Source organism: Lepidothrix coronata, unplaced genomic scaffold, assembly GCF_001604755.1.
Source record: "Lepidothrix coronata isolate B3197 unplaced genomic scaffold, Lepidothrix_coronata-1.0 Scaffold16, whole genome shotgun sequence".
NCBI lineage: Eukaryota > Metazoa > Chordata > Aves > Passeriformes > Pipridae > Lepidothrix > Lepidothrix coronata.
Genome location: NW_016690196.1, coordinates 7,004,516 through 7,025,219, shown reverse-complemented (window position 1 = coordinate 7,025,219; position 20,704 = coordinate 7,004,516). Strand labels below are relative to the sequence as shown.

Here is a 20,704-nt window from a genome sequence, read left to right as displayed (position 1 = left end):
CCTTTGGGCAGATCATAGTCTCCAGTAAGGAGATGTGCTTCTCCCAGGCTCCGTGTGAGCAGCTTGGCCCTTGCAGCAGGGGTTGGGTTCTTTGTCTGCAATCTTAATGGGAAGGAGATTTCTTGGATCTTCCTGTGTTCTGTTGCTGTTGCATGGCTCCAAGCAGCAGGTTGAGTCTGCAGGGCCACAGGACCAGCTCAGCACTGGGCTGTCATCACCTGCTCCAGCAGGGTCAGCCTGATGTTTTCCCCTTCCTCAATTTTTGCAAAATTAAGCAAGTCAGCTGGTTAATTCTCCTGCAGTTTTACTGCAGCAAATTGGACTTCAAAGGGAATTGAAAGTGATTCTTTGTTTTTAATGGTCCCCTTGCTGCTCCGCAGACTCCGCCAGCAGGTTTTCTGAGCCAAGAACAAAAGGAATTGCCACAGGTTACAAATAAATGAGATTCATCTGCTGCATAACAATGTCTGCAGTCTGTTAACCTCTGTCTGCTGACAGGAGTGGGAGTGGGAAGTGGGGATACACAAAGGCTGCCGCAGCCAGGGCTCCATTTTGAGGTATGTCAGGGGAGCTTGCTGCCTGGAGCTGTGCAGGCAGCAGATTTGCAGTTTCCTTACCTCCTTCTTGCATGTACGCACAACCTGTCCTGATGCAGTGCTTCCACCAGCATGTCATGTTTTTTCTATGTTGCCTTGCCCATAGCTGGGCAAGATGAGTATGGGTCAGATATGTGCACATCAAATGCTGCAATCTTAACCAGAGCATGCAGGACCTCTGGTTTGTGCTTCCCAACTCTGACACTTTCTCTCTGGATAGAGGCTGGTCTCAACCTTTTTCTGTCTCTGACAGGGATGGATGCTGCATCTGTCAGTTTGTCCATGCTCTGTGAATCTGAGACTAGCTCAATGTCAGAAGGCAGAAAGAGCTATTTGGTGTCAGCTACACTCAGTGACAAGAATGTGTCCTACCCGACCACGATGACTTGAGCTATTGAGTTTCTGGGCTTCATAGTATCTCATGAAACCACCTTGGTGAGGATGTACAAATCCTTCCTTTCCCATTTAGTGCATTAACTCTTGCACGCTATTTACAAGATTCCAACGAAGAGAGCTACCAAAGTCTATTGAATGCAGGTTGTGCCCTCCCGAAATTCAAGGACTCCAACCACTGGCCTCAAAATGGCCAGTGCAGGTGACAGAGGAGCCATCTTCTTCCTTAGGCACAACTGGCCACCTCTGGCAAAAATAGCATGTACTGTGGCCAGGGAGGATGTTATATTCAGTGCACCAAAGCATTATTCCAGCACGGCAGTAGTTGCACTACTAAATTATGGCACTGGTGCTGAAGAGAGAGCAATCCTCCTCGCCTTGTTTGTATGGGCTGTAATTCAGGGATCCAACACAAATCCAGCACATCTCATTAACACAGGGTCCAGGGAGAGAGGAGGCAGAAATAATGATGCTGTTAAATCAGGCTTCATGAATATGGAACAATATCTTATTTTGCATTATTATGGCTGTTACTTAAAACAACTCCCTGCCTTTGTGCTGGGGACTGATACTTTCTCAACTCTGTCTGGATGGAGCCAGTGGTGATGCTGACAGGGGCTTTGAAAGACTCTTCATGGAATAAAATAGAGAATACAAAGGGAGGCATTTTGGATCAGTTCCTGGAGGGGGCTGTAATGAGAAGGGTGCAGAAATAAAATAAATCGAAAATCAGGTACTAGGATATTCAAAGGAGACGTTGTCTAGACATTTTGAATGAGTTCCTATTCAGTTATACATAGAAGAGAGTCCCTGTGATTGTGATAGCCCCCAAGTGTATAGAAAAGTGTATTAGGCACCTGAGGAGGTGAAGAAGGTTAAGAGTGGGTGTAGAGTTGCTCTTCATGGTCAATTACTGTGCAAACAGGTTCTAACCCTCCGTATCAGGCTCTGAGCTGCAAGGACTAGCTGCCTGTCAAAGGCTTTGCCTCTCAGAGATGTCTGGTTGGGTGTGAGAGATGGAGAGGCACATTGTAGGAGAGCTGCCATCTTTTTTTAGTGATAGACCTTCCCTAAAGCTCCCTTATTGGGATAAAAACCCTGTTTGGGAGGAGTGGTTCAAGCTGTCCTTGAACACAAGCAGTGGTTTTGTTCAAGCAGGCTTCTCTGAGCCTTTCTCCTTCACCTCTCCATCAAGTTTACAATGGTTTTCCATTGCCCTTATGCCTAACTGCCGCTGTTTGTACCAGGAGTCAAGAAGCTTTCAGCCTTGGGTTTTCCACTGCCACATTTTGTCTGTTTGCCACCCCTCCCCGTGCAAAGGGTTCATTGGGACCTACATCCTAAGTGCTAAAGAACCTGCACTGGGCGTTGATAAAATGTCATACCTAGTTTGTGCTCCAGTCCTAAGCACTAATGATGAGTGGTTTAGGTATGACCTCCATACTGGGGTGGTTCCTCCCTACACTGTCTCTGAGCCCTAATGGAGCAGAGTGTTCTAACTGAAAGACGTGGTAAGGATCATGCTTTAGATTCACAAGCACCTTTTATTTGTAATGAGTTCATTAATCCCTCCAGCTCTCCCTACTCAAATCAGCCATCATCAAGAATAAATCCTAGAAAGTATGAAGCTGTGTACAGGCAAGTGCATGGGTCTTTTTCAAGCTCAGAAGTATCCCTCTTTGTACATTTCCAGCCCCACCTGCTCTGAAGCTGTCTGTCAATGAGACGCTGGTGGTCAACCCTGGTGACAACATCACTATGCAGTGCTCTCTGATGGGTGGTGACCCACAGCCAGAAGTTGTTTGGTCTCACTCTCCTAGCCCAATGCCTCCCAATAGCCTTGTGCAAGGAGGCAACCTCACGATCTGGAGGATCCGTGTGGAAGACTCGGGCTATTATAATTGCACGGCCATCAACAACGTGGGGAACCCGGCAAAGAAGATAGTGAACCTGCTGGTGCGGTGTAAGTTGCTGTTTTTCTCAGAGCATGGGTTTTTGGGGTGGAGGGGCTAGATTTGCATTTCTCCTGGGTGTTCTTGTACAGCTGAGGGCAAATGTGATATTTAGCAGCAATTAGTATTCTGGAGAAGTGCCTGTGCAAATTTCTCTGCTCCCACACCAACAGCTGTGCAAGCACTTCTTGCAGCCTCATCCCAGGCTGTACCACTCTCCCGGATGGAGAATGATCCCAGACTGCCAGATGTGAGGTCCTGCCAGATGCCAGATTTTGTGGGAAAGTAAGGGGGAGAGGTCTTTGGGCAGATTTTGCCTTCCTGAGGAGCAAAGAACTGCTTTCCTGTCCCATGCAAGACACTTTACTCTCCCTAACCAGTTTTTCACTTCTGTTTATCTCAGCCATGAAGAATGCCACATTCCAAATCACTCCTGATGTGATCAAAGAGAGCGAGACTATCCAGTTAGGGCAGGACTTGAAACTCTCATGCCATGTAGATGCTGTTCCTCAGGAGAAGGTTGTCTATTCCTGGTACAAGAATGGGAAACCAGCCAGGTTCTCAGACCGGTTGCTCATCACCCGGAATGACCCCGAGCTCCCACCTGTGACCTGCAGCTTGGAGATTATTGACCTGCGATTCAGTGACTATGGTACCTACCTATGTGTGGCTACCTTCCAGGGAGCACCCATTCCTGACCTCAGTGTGGAGGTGAACATCTCCTCAGAGACAGGTGAGCCTCTCTGTGGCAGATGGGGACCTCAGAGGAGTGTTTGACATCACCAGCTCCCCCCCGCCCCCATGCCTCTGGCTTTTTTGAAGGACCTCACATGAGTGTCTTGAATCCCAGTGGGGAAAAGTCTCACATTCTCAGGCAAGCACTTGGCTGAGATTGGAGATGGACAAAGTTACAGCTTCTCTGTCAGATGTGTTATGCAGCAAGCAGATCTTCCTTTATGTTTTCTCCCTGTGAAAAGTCCAAAGTACACTCCAGTCAAAGCTACAGAGACAGGTTTAGAGTGTGATTGTTCAAAGAAACCTCTACATTGTGAAGGAAGGAAGAAGAGGTGGTATTTCACCAAATTTCAAGTGTCTCTTTGTTTAGAAGGGAGTAAAAGAGAAAGAAAGCTGCTGTTTCCTCTCTTTGGCATCGCTTATGAGGAATATACCTTTTTTCAAAGCTGTGTCCAGGATATTGGTGTCATCTGCCATAGATGAAGATTTTTAATGTTTTAATGTTTACTACTGAATTGCAAATGCAGTCTGTCTTGGGCACTCTCTGTAGGAGTCAGTGTTATAAATGCCTACCCCCTTAAAATCAGGGTCAAAGCTTCACCCCATCGCTTGGTGAGGACCGGACCAATAAGTACATGGTTGTCAGTCACTTTGGGGACTGATAGGGCTGTTTTTCTGTATCTTGGGAAGCGGTGGGTCCAGCTGTGCTCTCCATTATATCCATGTCATTGTGCTGCCTTTCCAGGACCGAGAAGGTATAGCACAAAGCAGCACTGCATTAGTAATCTGATGAGGACTCCTCAGGGGAGACAGCTGCCCACAGATTTTGACGTCAGCCTTCACAGAAAGTTTCTTCTCAGTCTCTGGTTGTGCTGGACCCATAGGCCAGGCTGATCCCAGTCTTGATTCTGGATGCTTCTGATTTCAGCTCCCCAACAAAAAGTGCTGTAACTGTTTTTGATGCTTTGGGAAGCCCTTGTCTCCCATCAGAAATACTGGGGCCAGGCTGTTCCCCATGGGATTGCATCCAGTGCTCATTAGCAGCTTGGAGAATGAGTCCTGCCCATGCCTTGGACCCACTAAAAAGTGAGGAATGGTGCTTCTATTCTGTGGGCAGCTGTGGAAGGTAGGACCCACTCCATGCCAGCTGACATCAGCGTTGTTATACCCACAGGGAACAAAATCGGAGGAACTCCCCAATCCTAGTGCAAAACTGTCTCTCCTGACCTTGTGTGGTTGCTACCTCCAGGAGCAATCCTTTTTGCCCAAGATCACTAGATGGCAGAGTGCAGTTGTGTTTAAGACTGCAAGGGTAGGAGGCTGTAAAGGGCTGGGAGACCTTGGATGATCCCACTGAGAGGCTGGGCAGTGTTGGTCAGTGCAGATGTTGGTCTAAGCACCAGCCAGTTGTTGCCTTAAAGGTGGTATCTACAGCGGCAGGTTGCCCCATGCCCGTTCGGAAGAGGGTGAGTCCCATATGCTTGTGTGGATGCTGCCAGTGAAGAAGGGTGGGAGGGCAGCCTGCGGTATTTTGAAGCCTCTCTTTGGCAGCCTGGGCCAGCAGGACCACTATGTGTCCTAGGGAATGAAAACAGCCATCCCTGCTGGAGCAGCCCTCCATGCAGCACCCAAGGCTGTCCAACATGCAGCATCCCCATGAACAGCAATGAGCCACCTCCAACATGTGATTCCCATATAAAACCCCAGGTTTTCGCAAGACCACAGGTTTGGAGCAGGAGGGCAGCAGCAGCGGCTCCATGTTTCCCCACTGAGCAAAGCCTGAGCTCGTCAAGGTGGCTGCCTCCACTGAGCAGCTCCAAGGAGATAGCTCTAATTAAAAAAAAAAATATCTTCAAATGTAATTTACAACTTGTCCTGTGGAGAAAATTGCTGCTCACCAGGTGAGTAGCTGCCGACAGCATTGGCACTGAAAGTGCTGTCGTACCTTTGCACTGTGCGGGACAGGGCGTGATGAGATTCCCCCGCCCAGAGGAGACCTGCAAATTGAAAATGTGGCCTCCCTGTTGCATAGGGAGGTCACTGCAGAGGAAGATTAGGCTGGATCCATCCTAAATTTGTTCATAGAGAGCTCCAGGCTGTAACATGTACAATTATCATAGCACATTCTCCTTTGCTGGAACTGAATTCAGCTAATATTGGTCAGACCAGTTTGTTATAGCTTCTGTAGTCCTACATCTTGATTTAAATGGAAACAAAGTACATAGCCCTTGCAGTTATAGAAGTGTCAATCCAAGTGTTGCCAATTGTCAGCAGGAAGGGCTGAAAAGGTAGCTTTCAGAGAATGATTGTGGCCATATTTACCTCAGCTGAACTGTTAACTCTAAAGCCTAACACAAATAAGTTGTCAATATTACGTGGATTTTAGCACAAACATCCCCTTCCTGGGTTCTTGGTGGTGTTAGGGATGTGAAAAGCAAACCTCTTCCCACTGACAACTCTGCACCCTTTAGCTGTAGTCATTGGGTTTCTTTTGAGCTTTGTTTATCAACAAAGTTTTGTTTGTCAGTTGATAACTGGGTATTTCTTTGAGTGTTACTGTGCCTCCAACTCTAGCCGTGGCTCGGCAGCAATTCTGCTGGGCGAGCTCTTCCCAACCTGGAAGGGATGCCAGGAGTGATCTTTGCTGGGACTTGTCTCTCACTCAAATGATCCAGAGGTTCATTGGTGTGGAGATTCACAGTGTGTTCACCAATGTAAAATAAGCAGACACCTAACAGGGCTGACTCCTTGCTGTAGTTTAGAAACAGAGAAGGATTGTGGACCTCCTAGAGATGCAATCTACAAGCACTAATTCTTTAAATCTTGATTTTGGTCTGACCTGGATAAGGGCGCTAGATACCTCAGGAGATACAATGTTTATTTCTTGACAAAAAGACTTTTCTTGAGAAATACACTGATGAGAAATTGAGAAATGGATGGAAGAGGCTTTACCTTTGGGTTCCTCGATGCTATCCCTGCTGCTGGATAGCATTTTGCAGACAGAGGGATGGGAGCGTGGAGTCTGCCCAATACAAGTGGCACTTGCCATTGATATTGGGATACAATGTTGGAGAAGCTGGGATCTTCTTGTTACCCTGCAGCTCCAGACCCTGTAGGATAATTCGCACAGGACAGTGTGCTTGTAGAGGGGTTGCAGTGTGTCAAGTGGAAACTTTTGAAGTTCAAGGCGTTGACTGAAACACAGGCATCTCAAGAATGTTCCTTACGTGCTGAAAACCCACTGTAAAATTATTCCCTTCTTGTCTTTCTTTTAGTGCCACCAACGATCAGTGTCCCTAAGGGTCAGTCCACCATCACTGTCCGGGAAGGCTCCAGGGCAGAGCTGCAGTGCGAGGTTCGTGGGAAGCCCAAGCCACCCATCATCTGGTCCCGCGTAGATAAGGAAACCCCCATGCCTTCAGGGACAATGACAATGGAGACATATGATGGGAAGCTGCATCTGGAGAGTGTGAGCCGAGAAATGAGTGGGACCTATAAGTGTCAGACAGCCAGGTACAATGGCTTTAACATCAGACCACGGGAAGCCCTGGTGCAGCTCAACGTGCAGTGTGAGTATAACCATTCAGTACTGAAGTGCCTGACTGAATGCCTTTGTACACAAAAGCCTGGAGGCTAAGCAGGGTTGACCTTTCTTCCTGGGCTGAGCAGACACATCTCTTTTGTCTGGGGACCTTTGAACAGTTTATATTTAATTGGTCTGGCTACACAAGAATAAGGGCAGGGTACCATATGGCCAACATGTTGCAAATGGAAGGGAGAGGTGTTGTACATGTTCGTATAAAATGCTTTCTATTTCCGTGTCAGAGGATGAGTGCAGAACAGCAGCTTCACCAGGTGTGCGTTCATATGCATTACATGTGTGTAAATACCTTCAGGGTATGTTATGAAGTTTGTAAAAGCAAACATTCAAAAGGTGCAAATGAATGTTAATTAGACCATTTCCACCCCACAACCTTTTTTTTCAACTTAGTTACCTCCGCTATCTTTTATGGATGTGCCTGAATCATTTTGCCTGAAAAGCAGTGCTAGGCAGACCTAACAGGGACTGCATATCCCAAATGGTTTTCACTCAACAAGGTGGTGAGTAACAGAAAACTGATCCTTAGTATGCGGTATATTGAGTGATTTTACCTATGGGCGGTGCTCCCAGCCCCACCTGGAGGCAATAACTGTGTACAAAGGTGAACAAAGAAGGAGGGATGCTGCCTGTGTCTGCATTATGACATCTCTGTCCTTTCCCTGCAGTGGTTTCTCCCTCCAGAGAAGTGAGTGCCTGCTCAGCTCCCATGCTGTTGAGGTGTTTTGTGACATGTGGGAGTGTGTGCTCTCTCTCTTACAAGACTTTGAATCAGATGGGGAAAGCAGCTGGGTAAAATGCCTTGGTCTGGAAGGAGCAGTGACTGTAGGACTGGCTCTTCCTGCAGCTCTCATCCCATCAGAATGGTGTGATTGTTGAACTCTTGCAGAGTACTCTGAGCGGCACAGATCTGACAGGTGTGGGATGGGCAGGGAGCAGGTTAATTTGCACCTGGGCATGCTGCCTCTGGGCTGTGACTGATGAGCCTCCACACACAGCACAGCAGCACTCATTAGACATGCTGCCACACTTCTTTCAGGCTCTCTCCCCAGGAATAAGAGAAGTGAGACCTGAGCAGACAACCTGGCTGAAACCAACCAGACAAACTGCTCACAGATGTGAGCTGCTGGGAACACAGCAGTAATGGAGGTGTGTGAAATCCTGCAGGCACTTTGAGTATTCAAAGATCCCCTTTTAAAATTATCTCTCTCTATTCAGGAGCATGGCAGGAATTAGATTACAGGATGAGACAGGGAAATGTGTGAAGATTTCCATGCAGGTAAATATGTGTGGAGAAGCTTCCCTTAATCAGGGTGAAAATGTGTATCTTGGTTTGAGCTTTTCTGGAAGGCATCCTGGGCCAGACATATGGGGTTTGGCCAGACATGACAGGGAGGGTGACCCTTGGTCACCTCAAAAACTGATGAGAGGTGCAGCAAAATTTCACTTGGGAGCAAAGAACCATCAGACCTGCTAGTGTCCCTAGTTTGGTGTTGCTTTTTGAAAGCTGTGTGGTCCTCGCTTGACCCTCATTGCCCCTGCAGAGGGAGCAGCAGTGCCAAGCTTGGGATGAATTCAGGCTTCCTAGGTGGTCTGGAGGGGTATCACAGCCCTGAATCTTGGGCTGCAGGGGGAGGACATGATTCCCCATACCAGAAAGGTTGTAGGTACAAGCAACAAGCAGTTCTGGGGCAGAGCCTTTGATGTGACCCTCAAGAAGGCAAAGATGTGATGAACCATGTAAAGAGTAACTCAACATACTCTTCCTATAGCTCTTCCCATGGCCAAACAATGCTTTATTGTGATCCTGCTGAAGTAATGCTGTCAGGGTCCATGCAACAGCCCACCCAAACAGCCCTCTTCCCTTCTCCATTATTTCCATTTACCCTTAGTTGAAGCTGGGTGCATCCTGAGTGTTTGTACACCTGAACTGTCTCCTCCTGCCCGGAAATTGTGGAAGGACCTTACGGTGGTACTGCCTGTTCTGTGCCTAAGCAGGCAGCTTTGGTTTCAGGACTGTCAATTACTCTTTCCATTAGTATGAATAAGAAACTGCAAACCAAGAAAGTAGGACAACAATTGCCCTCAACCGTTTTACAGAATTCTCCTTTCCTTCCCCACCCCCAAAAACCAGACCCAGAAACAACACAGTCCCTGTTTATCCCTCTCCTCCATGTTCATGCTGCTGGAAGGACATGAATGCCGCAGCAGGGGCTTCTATGGTTAATTGAAACACAGCTTTCCAGTGTGGGTAGCTCATTAGTCCGGTGGCTTGCTCTGGAATTCTCATCTTGTTGGAAATGGGAATCGTGTGGCTCCTGCAGCCTCTGTGATGAGCGCTTCTCTCACCTCCCCCAGCCCACACATCCCATTGGAGAGCCGCTTCGGTGGGGTGTGCATCCACATGGGCGTGTGCATCTGCATGTGCGTGTGTGTGCATGCAGGAGTGCCTGTTTATGTGTCAGTGTGAGCTCCTTTTGAACTAGCTCACTCGAGGGAAGAGCGAATTCTGGATGATAATGTGGCTGTTTCTCTGATTTGCTCCAAAGCTAAAGTTGCAAAATCAATACAGCAGATCTGATTAGATGTCAGAACCTGTTTCTGTGTTTCCCTTTTTTCTTGGTTTTCTCCCCTCACCCTCATGCATATAGTGCTGTATTGTAACAAAATAGCCTAGAAATAGGCTTTGCCAACTGCACTTCAATAGTAGAAAGAAAATAAGAAGACAAAAAGAACAAGTCAGCTGTCAAAAAAGGTGTTTGGACTTTTTATTATTTTTTGTATTTTGAAAGCAGAAAAAGTTGCTCTTCTTTTATCTTATGAGCTGTAATTGTCTATCATCAGCTCTCTGACAGGATGGATGGTGTCTTCCCTGGACTTCTTGGTCTGAACTGTAGAGCTTTGAAAGATTAATAAGTTCATGAAAGTCCTTGCAGCCTTATAGGTCTGTGTTTAGGATGAAGAAATGTTATATACTGGTTAGAGTGAGAGGCTGGGCTTGTCAGAACTCCGGGGAATCTACCACTTGGAGTGGCAACATCTTGTCATCTTTTCCTGTATCTTCAAAACAGGAATAAAAGTGACCCATTATCAAAGATTTGTGGGACATAATAAACACAGCACTTTGAAGCGTTGTGATAAAAACATTAACGGAATGCCAGAGTACTGTTAACAAAATCAGTGCTATCACTGATGCTGTTGTCAAGGGTTTTTTTCAGAACGAGGTACTCACTCAAAAAAATCCCAGCAGAAAAATCAATCTTCTGTAGAGGTGAGTTTAAAATCAGGGCTGGGTCACCCTGTACAGGGGAGATAGTGTAAGGCTGTAAAACACACACTGGGCTTGAAAATGTGCAGCAGTCTGGGGTTTGCAATACAATAGTGTCATTTGAGCCAATATGTATGAAAGGAGGAAAGACAGACAGTGTGCATGTGTGGATCAGTGAAAAGGATGCTACCTAGATATGAATTTAGAATGCACGTAGCAACAAATTGAAAAAAGTGTATTAACCACGTATCCTAAAAGACTGGTCAAAACAGTATTTCCATGAATTGTGAAGGTTAGTAGTGACTGTAAACTCTAGCTGTTGCTAGAACTGGCCTTTGAAATGACTGTCATATCACGGTGAATATGACATTTGCTCTGTTAGAACCTCATAAAACAGTGTGGTGCAATCCTAATACACTATGCTACTTGAATGAAATTGTGTCAGCTCTGATGCTTTATCAATCCTCAACAGCATGTCGTAAACTGCTGGACAGCTTAGTCCAAGTCCAGCTCAACCCTGCACTCCTCATCCCACCTGATCCTTGATACATCCATTCCAGTATTTTCCTGCAGATGGGTTTATCCTCCTTAACAACACTCACTACTTGCTGTCTCAGGCCCTTGCTTGATCACTTGAATGTGTTCTCCTTCTTTGGATAACCACCAAAGCCTGGTAGAAGAGCACCTGTCTCCTCTGTTGACAGTTGTTAATTAGTGAATCAAATTCTGAAGAGGAGATAAGCAGACTTTCGCTGGTGCCGTTTTTGACTTTAGCAGAAGTTTTAGTGTCTTTGAGCGCCCAGCAAAAAAAGAGAAGAAAGAAGAGGGGATATTTATATAGGGTTGACTTTGCTTTGGGTCATCGAGTCTGAAAGTTGGCTCTGTTTCTTGTCTTGGGGTCACAAAACAGGTGAGATATTGGCAGGAGGAATGACTAGAAAAGGAATTAACCTGACTGTGTCTTTCCCTGGAATAACATGGCCCGTGAATTTTACCTGTGCTGGATCTAAAGTAATAGACCATGATCATCTGGGATTGATCTCCAAAGGATTATCCTTATAGCCCGTAGGTAAAGTTTTGCCCCATTAAGCAGTAGGTGGGTTACTGTGCTTTATCTTCAAAACGTAGTGAATATTAGGTGTAACCAGGAAAGAAGACTGACATTCACTTTGGAGGGATGGTTACCATGGCTAACAGGACTTCAGGAGCTGTTTATAGTCCTAGACATAGGCATTGCCATAGGGCTGGTGACTAGCAGGTCTGGTTCTTCCCTGACCTGGAAGACTGCCAGAACACGTCCTGCTGGGTCATCTGTTGCCGTTGTCACTTTAACTAATGTTCAGGTGAGCACAGATGTGTTTTCCTATTCAAGCTCACACGCTGGTAAATGTTATTCCCGGTCACATACTGTTGACTCATTCCTCTTTAAAATCCTGCTGAACCCATTGGCAGTGCTGTACATCAGACAGGCAATAGTCAGCATCAATTTCCCCTGTTATCTATGTAGCAAACAGAAGAGCAGGGAGGAGGGGAAGGGGTGATACTGTAAATAAGTAAGAAGCATTGCTGGATCCATGCAACTGGAAATAGAAATGCATTAAACTGTTTCGATCAACTGTTGAAGCCATAGCTCAATGTCAGTGCTCTTTTGTGGATGCCCTGCCCCCTCCTCCAAAAGCTTGGATATTAACTGCTCTGTTAAAAGTGCTCTTGAGACATGTCTTGGGCATGAAGATGTTTTTGCAGAGTGGCTAAGACTGAGCTTTTGGCTCCTTAGAGCTCCCTGCAGCTCTCCCTGCCTATGAAGGGAGTCTAAGAGAAATGAGACTGTCAGGGGCCAGAGCTGACCCCTATGTGTGACTGAGCTGGCTTATCTGTCTTGCTGCGTGACCATGTGAGCTGGAGTATGAAGCCATCTGCTAAGAATTTTAGACCTAGCTGGTTTAATTTCTGATTGTATTTATTAATAGTGACTGTTTTAATTTCTTTTATTAATTTCATCAGTGATGTCCATCCTGATACCCTTTTCCAAGCTGAGTTCTGAGGAGCTAAATTGGGGGCAGATGATGATTTTTCTACCCTTGTAATAGCTGGAGCTTTCCTGCCCTTCCATTTATGCTTCAGTATTGCTGTTCTACCTGGTACAGGTCTTGCTTCCAAGAGAGGGAAACCTTGGGCTCTCTTACCAACTAGGGCTCTGTCATGTTCTGGTTCATTTTAGAACACGGGAGGTTTAAGAATGAACCGATGCTCTGGGTGTCTGTATTCAAAGTCATGGGAGAACTGTGTCTTCTGGAAGTTCAGTGTTTGCAAACCTGGAGACCTTCATTAGTAAAAAGAATAAAATAAATCATAGCCCTGGACATGACCTTGAACCACCAGTCTGAATGAAGCCTGGCCTGGCAGTTAGGTTCCACTTCAGTGGAAATCCTCCCTATTTATCCTCAGATTTGTTGCATAGAGGTTTGTGTGACTAAGCTAAAAGTATACATGTTATTTCAGTGTTTCTATCAATACACAGCACCGCCCTGCTCCCACTGTTAAGAGCAGGGAGTTGTGTTCCTGATTGTCAACACACTTTTTGCTTGCAGTATTGTGTTTGGGATTAAGCTGCTTAGAGTTTGTGTTTGTGCACGTAGCCCTGTCCTGGGCGATTAGGATTGCTCACTCCGCTTCCCATGCCTGGGCTGCTAACAACTAATTAGAGTTGTCAGTCTCAGGACAGGCTGAAGGGAGGAATCGGTTTTACTCCATTGTGGCTGTAAACCCAAATGGCCACAGTTTAGAGCACAATAACAGCCACAGAGACTTACAGCCGGCCTCAGATTTGTCTTAACAATTACCAGGTCCCATGGCCTGACAGATGGAGGCTGTGACAGCACTTGGATTGGGTCTTAAGATGGGATTGTACCAAATATTACTGTATAGGACTCATTGGTCCTACCCTTCTGCCAGCCTTGTGGCATTAAGGGGTACATAGTTCAGCAGGCTAAGGATGCCTAGCTAAAGCCTTCTTCTTTGGAACCACTTTTATGTTCATAGAGCAAAGCCCCAGGACTCCCAGTGCTGGGGTTTTTTTGGTAACGTTTGCTGTATGCAGCTTTAAAGAAATAAAAATGCCTTTGACAGGGTAAAGGAGTTGTATGAATGTTGGCTGGTCTGAATTTTTGCCCTCAGTGTGTAGCAGTTGGGTCTTGCTCTGCAGAATCTGGGTCTCTTCTCTGCTTGCTGCCTTGTGGACAAGGTTCCCATGTGCTGCCACTCACTGAGGTTTCTTGGGAAGTCTCCCTTGTGCCCTGAGAGCTTTTCTGATTTACCTCTTTGATTGAAATTGGTCTGACAGAGCATATCTGCACGCTGTGGTGGCCAGGAGATCTGAGACTTGAGACATAAAGCAAAATGCCCAGATGGCAGGGGGAATTCAGAGGCTGGGGAGCAGATTTTGCAAAGCTGGCATGTCAAGTCTGTGGCAACATCCATCAGACGCAAATTACCATGAGGCCTCTTTGCTGTGCCCTGGGTAAAACATGGTAAAGAAGGGAGGAAAATACCCAGTTATGTGCAGCAGGAAGGTGGGAGCCTGCCTTGAAGAGGGGACCTAGGTATGCTCTGTGAGATTGCAGCCTGCCTTGCACTGCCATTCAGCCTCTGTGCAGCTCATTGTTCATCTCTAAAAACTTGTGTGAGAGCTCCTTGCCTAGAGACATGAATTTGTTTGTTCAGAAAAGGACTGGTTTAAATCAGTTAATCCATTTCTCAGATATTGTTGGGAGAAACAAATACACATTCCATAATCCCATTATTCTGTTTTTCAGCCAGACTGTCCAGGAAGAGCAACTTAATTTTATCAAGACACATCCAAGCTATACAGTTTTGCCAGGAAAGGGGAGACAAGGGTTGTATAGAAACAGTGGATGGCAGACAATCTTGGTCATCACTTTGTGGATGTTTGCTCACCTTCTGTGGCCCTTTCAGGGCTGAACACCACATCTCATACTGTTCTAATTCAGACATCCCTTTTAAATTTTTCCTGCTGTGGCACCTATTTGCCCTGTAGGACCTAGTTATATATCAACTTGTTGGGATAAAAAACAACTCCAGAATCCTCTCAACTGCTTTGCACTGGGCATCCTGAAAGGTTGTGCATGTTCAGGTCTCACCCGAGCATGTCCTTGTCTTTAAGTCACAGGAGGATACTGCTGCCAAAGGACTGTCAGGCACTTTGCCAGTGCTTCCTGTCTCGGGATTCAGGAGAAACTGCTTTGGTTTTGAGTCCTGTTGTTGTTGTGGGTTTAGCCCATAGGTAAAACCACCTGTATGAAAGACCTTCAAAGTGTGACACAGCTGGTGGTACCCAGATTGCATCAAGGCAACCTGGCTTGAGGGAGAGGTTGTCCTAGCTCTGCTTCTGTTTGCACAGGGGTGTAACACAGGTTCCTCTCTAACATACACTGTGAGTACTTCTGCTGCATGCTTACCTCCAGTAAGCAGGTCAGAGATAGTGAGTCTGGCACAGCAGCTGTTGCTAAGCTTTCTCTCTTGGTCTGTGCAGCACCAGAACAGGTCCAGGGGACATGGGAACTTGGCCAAGGAAGAGAAAGCATTGTGGATCCTGGAGTGTGGACTGGTGGGATATTCTCTTGTCAAGGGTGATGAATAGGACTGGGATCTGAATTTATGGGGAATCCATTAGGGATGGGGAAGAGAATCAGAAAAATAAAAAAGTAAAACTCATGGGTTGAGGTAAGTACAATTTAGTGACTGAAACACAGCATTATAATAATAATAGTAATGAAAAGGGGGGAGAGAGAGAGAGAGAGAGAGAGAAAGAGGAGAAAAACTTCAGAAAAACAAGTGATGCACAGTACAATTGCTCACCACCTGCTGACCAATATCCAGCCCATCCACTGGGACCCCAGTCAGTGATTGGTGCCTCCCAGCCATCTTCCCCCAGTTTATATACTGGACATGTCATTCTGTTATACAGAATATTTCTTACATTAGTTTGGGTCAGCTGTCCTGGCCGTGCTCCCTTAGGACTTCTTGTGCTCCTGCTCACTGGCAGAGCATGAGACAATGAAAAATCCTTGAGTTAAACCACTACTTAGCAAGAACTAAAACATCAGTGCATTATCAACATTAATCTCATCCTAAATCCAAAACATAGCACTGTACCAGCTACTAGGAGGAAAATTAACACTGTCCTAGCCAACACAAGGACACAATGGTATCAGGAGACATGGGGCAAAGGAGGTGGTAAATTGAGTAAAATTAGAAAACTGCTGTCAGCACTCATGTTTCAAGGCTGGAGGGGACAGGAAAGGAGGGAATGCTCTGTCCCAATAAAATTCTACCTCATGGTGACTGGAACATGAGCATGTTGGGTGCCCAGTTGTGGGGAGAGAGATATCACAGACCAGAACTTTCTAGGGGAACTACGAAGACACCAAGCAGACAAAAATCGCAATTCATTTTCTCATGATAACTCTCAGTCTCTGCATGAGGCCCTGAGGCACAGGGAAGTGAAAACAGCTGCCCACACCTGAAGGGAAGCATAGGCCACCAGGACCTGTGTCAGCAGAGGCCCTTTTCCCCAGCCTCTTTCCCAAACACAGCTGCCATGTCATTGTGCCTGTGTCTTTGCTTTTCTTCCATGATTTTTGCTCCATAAAACATGTCAAGCAGCACCTATGAAGGTACAGGAACAGGCTCCCATGCTATTCCTCACCTACTCCATGGACTCTGGCACTAGAGCAGAACTATTTCCTCCAGCCCAGCTGAAAGACTGTGGCAGGCACACTAAAGCAACACACAGAATAGTGATGCCACTATTGAGGAGTGAACTCATGCAGGGAAGACCTGGAGACACTCCTGATATGAACAGAAGCCCTAGCAGGAAACTGAGCATCCTGGGGGTATTTTGAATTATCTATGACCATCCTGACCCTGAGCTCTGAAACGGCACTAATTGCATTCACTCCTATAGGGAAACTGTGAATTAAATTTCAGAGGTGGTCAGGCTTCTCTACATCCCAGTGGGTCTTCTGTTGCCAGTTCTGTGCTGGGACACAGTACTGGGGGGGCTGACCGTTCAGGTTTTAGCAAGGTCTTAGGTGCCTTTTGGAGCTCTCTGTGGGGAAACAGCTGCTCGGTGACTAGTTTGTGTTTTTCCACTTGGGCCAGTTTCTGAGCAAGAAACTGTTTTTTCATTGAAGCCAGGAAACTGTTTTCTCAGTCAGCAGAGATCACATTTCCAACATGTACCCCTCTCACCCTCTTTCACTTCCTATAGTTCCCGATTTCCATTCTTCTTTGCCTCTCTACTGAAAACACAAATAAGCACATGTGTGCACTAAGTCTTTTCATGTGTTTCCAACTGTTGCTTCTGATTCAAATTTAATTGGCCTTCAAGACTGGAGTTAAAACAGTTGGTTTTCTTTTATGAACCCAGCGATGAACCTGCAAAACTGTCATTGGTCCCAGGAATTGAAGACATGCTTAAATTTCTCAGTTACATGTGGACCTGTTGCATTTTGTTTGCTTTTGGAGTCCTTGTTTCTAGGGTCATGTGTGGTCACAGGAAACCGTGGAAATTTTTCATTACTGTTGACTGGGACAAGCTGATTTCTGAGACTGTTCACGTAGAATCATAGAATCATTAAGGTTGGAAAAGACCTCCAAAATCACCTTTGACCTAATACCACCAAGACCACTAAGACGTATCAAAAAGCGCCATATCCACTCATTTTTGAACACTTCCAGGGATAGTGATTCCACCGTTTCTTTGGCTAGACTGTTCCAATCTTGACCACTCTTTAGGTGAAGAAATTTTTCCTAATATCCAACCTGAACATCCCTGGCACAACTTGAGGCCATTTCACCTTGTCCTGTCACTAGATGCCTGGAGAAGAGACTGACCCCCATCTCACTACAACCTCCTTTCCCATCATTGTAGGGCAATAAGATCTCCCCTAAGCCTGCTTTTTTCCAGACTGAACAACCCCAGCTTCCTAAGCCGCTCCTTGGAGGACTTATGTTCCAGACCCTTCACCAGCTTTGTTGCCCTTCTCTGGACACACTCTAACACCTCATTATCCTTCTTGTAGTGAGAGACCCAAAAGTGGACACAGTACTTGAGCTGCAGCCTCACAAGTACCAAGTACAGGGGGACAATCACTGCCCTGGTCCTGCTGGCCACACTATTTTTGATACAAGCCATTGGCCTTGGCCACCTGGGCACACTGCTGGCACATGTTCATATGGCTGTTGACCAGCACCAACCACTAGGTCCTTTTCAATTGGGCAGCTTTCCAGACACTCTTTCCCCAAGCCTGCAGCACTACATTGGGTTGTTGTGACCCAAGTGCAGGACCCAGTACTTCACTTTGTTGAAACCCATACAATTGACCCCAGCCCATCGATCCAGCCTGTCCAAGATCCCTCTGCAGGGCTTTCCTACCCTCCAGGAGACTGACACTCCCACCCAACTTGGTGTCACCTGCAAAATGACTATGGGTGCTCTCAATCCCTTCATTATACCCTTGGGTGGATCCCGTGTGGCTCCATAGACTTGTGTCTATGTGGCACAGCAGATAGCTAAGTACTTCCTCCTGGGTTACAGGGGATTTATTCTGTCCCTTTCTTCCAGCTCAGGGTACTCAGTATAACTGGTCTTTCTGTTAAAGACTGAAGTGTAAAAGGCATTAAGTACCTCAGACTCTTCCTCGTCCTCAGTGCCAATGCACCCTTCTGCATCCAAGAACGGTGGAGATTGTTTTGGGGGTTTGGGTTGTTTGTGGTTTGTTTGTTTTTTTTGGTCCCTGGAGATACAGACTTCCCAGCCCCAGTATCCCTGGAGCTACAGGCATTCCGCTTCCCTGAACCCTAACCCTTACTGCAGCTTCGGACAGAGGCTGCTGAGGTCCCCAGTACTATGAGTGGCCCAGATAAGAAAGATATGGAGAGATCAATGTTGGTGCAGTGCTGTGCTCTACTTAGCATACCTTTTCCAGCCCCAGTATCCCTGGAACTGGAGCCTTCATGATTCTCTGAACCCTAATCCTACTGCTTGACCAAAATGGCGGTTTGGGATTGAGGCTGAGGTCTCAAATTATATGGGTGGCCTAGATCAGAAAGATGTGGAAGGAAAAATGTTTGTGTACTGCCATCATTCCCTTGGCATGCCTTTTCCAGCTCCAGTATCTCTGGAGCTGTAGGTATTGTCCTTCTCTGTCCTGATTTGCCAAGCTGCAGAGGGATGAATAGGATGTAGAAAAGACTGAAAATTACTCCATTTCTGTGACAAAGAAGCATCTGGGGCAAATCCCTGCTGGTAAAGAAACAATGGCAACTGAAGGCCATCCCAGCCGACTGTTTGTAGACTCTCTATCTGTTGTGACCTGCTCTCACAGCTGATGAAATAAGTCCTGCAAATTTCATCTGTTGCAAATATGATACAACTCTGGGACCAATTCAGCCAAGCATTTCATTGGAGAAATTGGTTGGAGTGCCAAAACTAATAGAGGTTTCCAACAGTGACTGTGATTGAGGTCAAGAGAACAATGAATGATAGTAGCATTTGCACTGAACAGGGATTTTCCTTACAAAGTGCTGATTGCAAAGAGATACTCTACTGTCCTAATCACAAGCTAGAATACAGTAGCTAATAACTTAATGCAATATAGATGAGTTTAATAGTGCTAGGTCTGCTGGGATTTTCTGAGCAGTTCATAGCTTATGCATAATACAGGTCCTTTAGCCAACATTCTGGTGTGCTGTAAAATGGAGAACTGAGGCTTGAGGGAAAAGGAGCAGCCCTCCACCTAAGATGTTTTCATGGAAAGAGTATGATGGATCTAAAGGGATGAGAAGATGGTGGCGGTTGGCTGGGTCAGAGGAAAATGGAGCAACTCAAAATGTTTTGTGATTTGGAAATCTTTCTCTTCCCCTTCAGCTGCTTGTAATGAGAACTTGCAAAAGTCCAAGTTTATGTATGGAAGTGGGCAAGTTATCATACTGATTCACTTTCTAGGAACCAACTCATATGTATAAATGAAAAGATACAAATGAAACTACCTACGGATTTTAAAGAGAGGAGGAAAGAGCTGGGGTTTTCCGTGGGGTTTTTTGTGGTTTGTTTTGTTGTTTTGTTGGTTGTTGGGGTTTTTTTAAACATTTGAGAAGCTTATGCTCTCCAGTCTGTTTATACAAAAGTGCTGTGACTCCATGTTCCTGATCAGTATGAGAAAGCAAAAGCTCTTTGAATCCCTTTCTGACCGTTTCGTGCTGTTTGTCTAGACAGGAGACTTGGTTATATGCCAACGTAGTCCCTATCACTAGTGTGGTGAGTTTACCTTTGTGCATCTAAACTTGGGTTATTTGTACATTTTCAGTGCAGCATCTCCTCACACACTAAAGTGACAGAGAATTTAGTGTGTTGCTCAGTAAGTTGTTCCAGTGTCTTTTTATTCTCATAGTTCAGTTGTCATCATTTAATCTAGGCCTGTCTCATTTCAGTTTCCAACTACAAGCTCTGTTTATGCTTTTGTCTTCTCACATAACGAGCTATTTGTTATTAGCAGTCTCTTCCTTGTGTTGTCTCAGACAACAGAACAAGTAATCTCTTAGCCTGTCGTGTATGCAATCTGGAAAGAGTCTCTTTAGCCATTCACTACAAGGCATGTTTTCCAGCCCTTGATTCATTTTTATAGCCCTCTTCTCAGTTTTTTTTCAACATCATTCTGGCAGGATGGTCATACGTATTAAAGAGATTTTCAAAAATTATCTCATCCATGCAGATGTGATGCACATCTCACAATACGTTTAGTAAGCTTTGTCTTAGTCATCCAAGGATTTGGACATCTTTGGACTACAGAATTAAACTGAAAGCTGACGTTTACTGGATTACATTAACTGAGGCTCCTCTTGGGGTTACTGTCTCTTTCCTTGAAAGAGCGACTCATTCTTTCCTTGGCAGTTTTCTTTCCAGAACCTTTGCAATATGGCCTTTAAAGGTCCCTATCAACCCAAACTTTTCTATAGTTCTGTGGTTATCCAAGATAAATTGAATAGAGTTCCCATACCCCATTCCATGAAGCAAGCCAAGTTGTCCTGTCTGTGTCTCTTTAGTATGTTATTTACTGCTACATATTTTGTGTCTTCT

At 45.8% G+C, this 20,704-nt stretch overlaps 1 protein-coding gene across 1 annotated transcript in view; it reads left to right on the top strand.

Moving 5' to 3' along the window:
* MDGA1 (MAM domain containing glycosylphosphatidylinositol anchor 1) overlaps positions 1 to 20,704 on the top strand; it is a 143,611-nt gene that overhangs the window by 59,348 nt on the left and 63,559 nt on the right. The window contains exons 6-8 of the mRNA XM_017806850.1: positions 2,683 to 2,952; positions 3,345 to 3,674; positions 6,952 to 7,245. Of these exons, the coding sequence (XP_017662339.1) occupies positions 2,683 to 2,952; positions 3,345 to 3,674; positions 6,952 to 7,245 (894 nt within the window). The remainder of the gene's footprint in view (positions 1 to 2,682; positions 2,953 to 3,344; positions 3,675 to 6,951; positions 7,246 to 20,704) is intronic.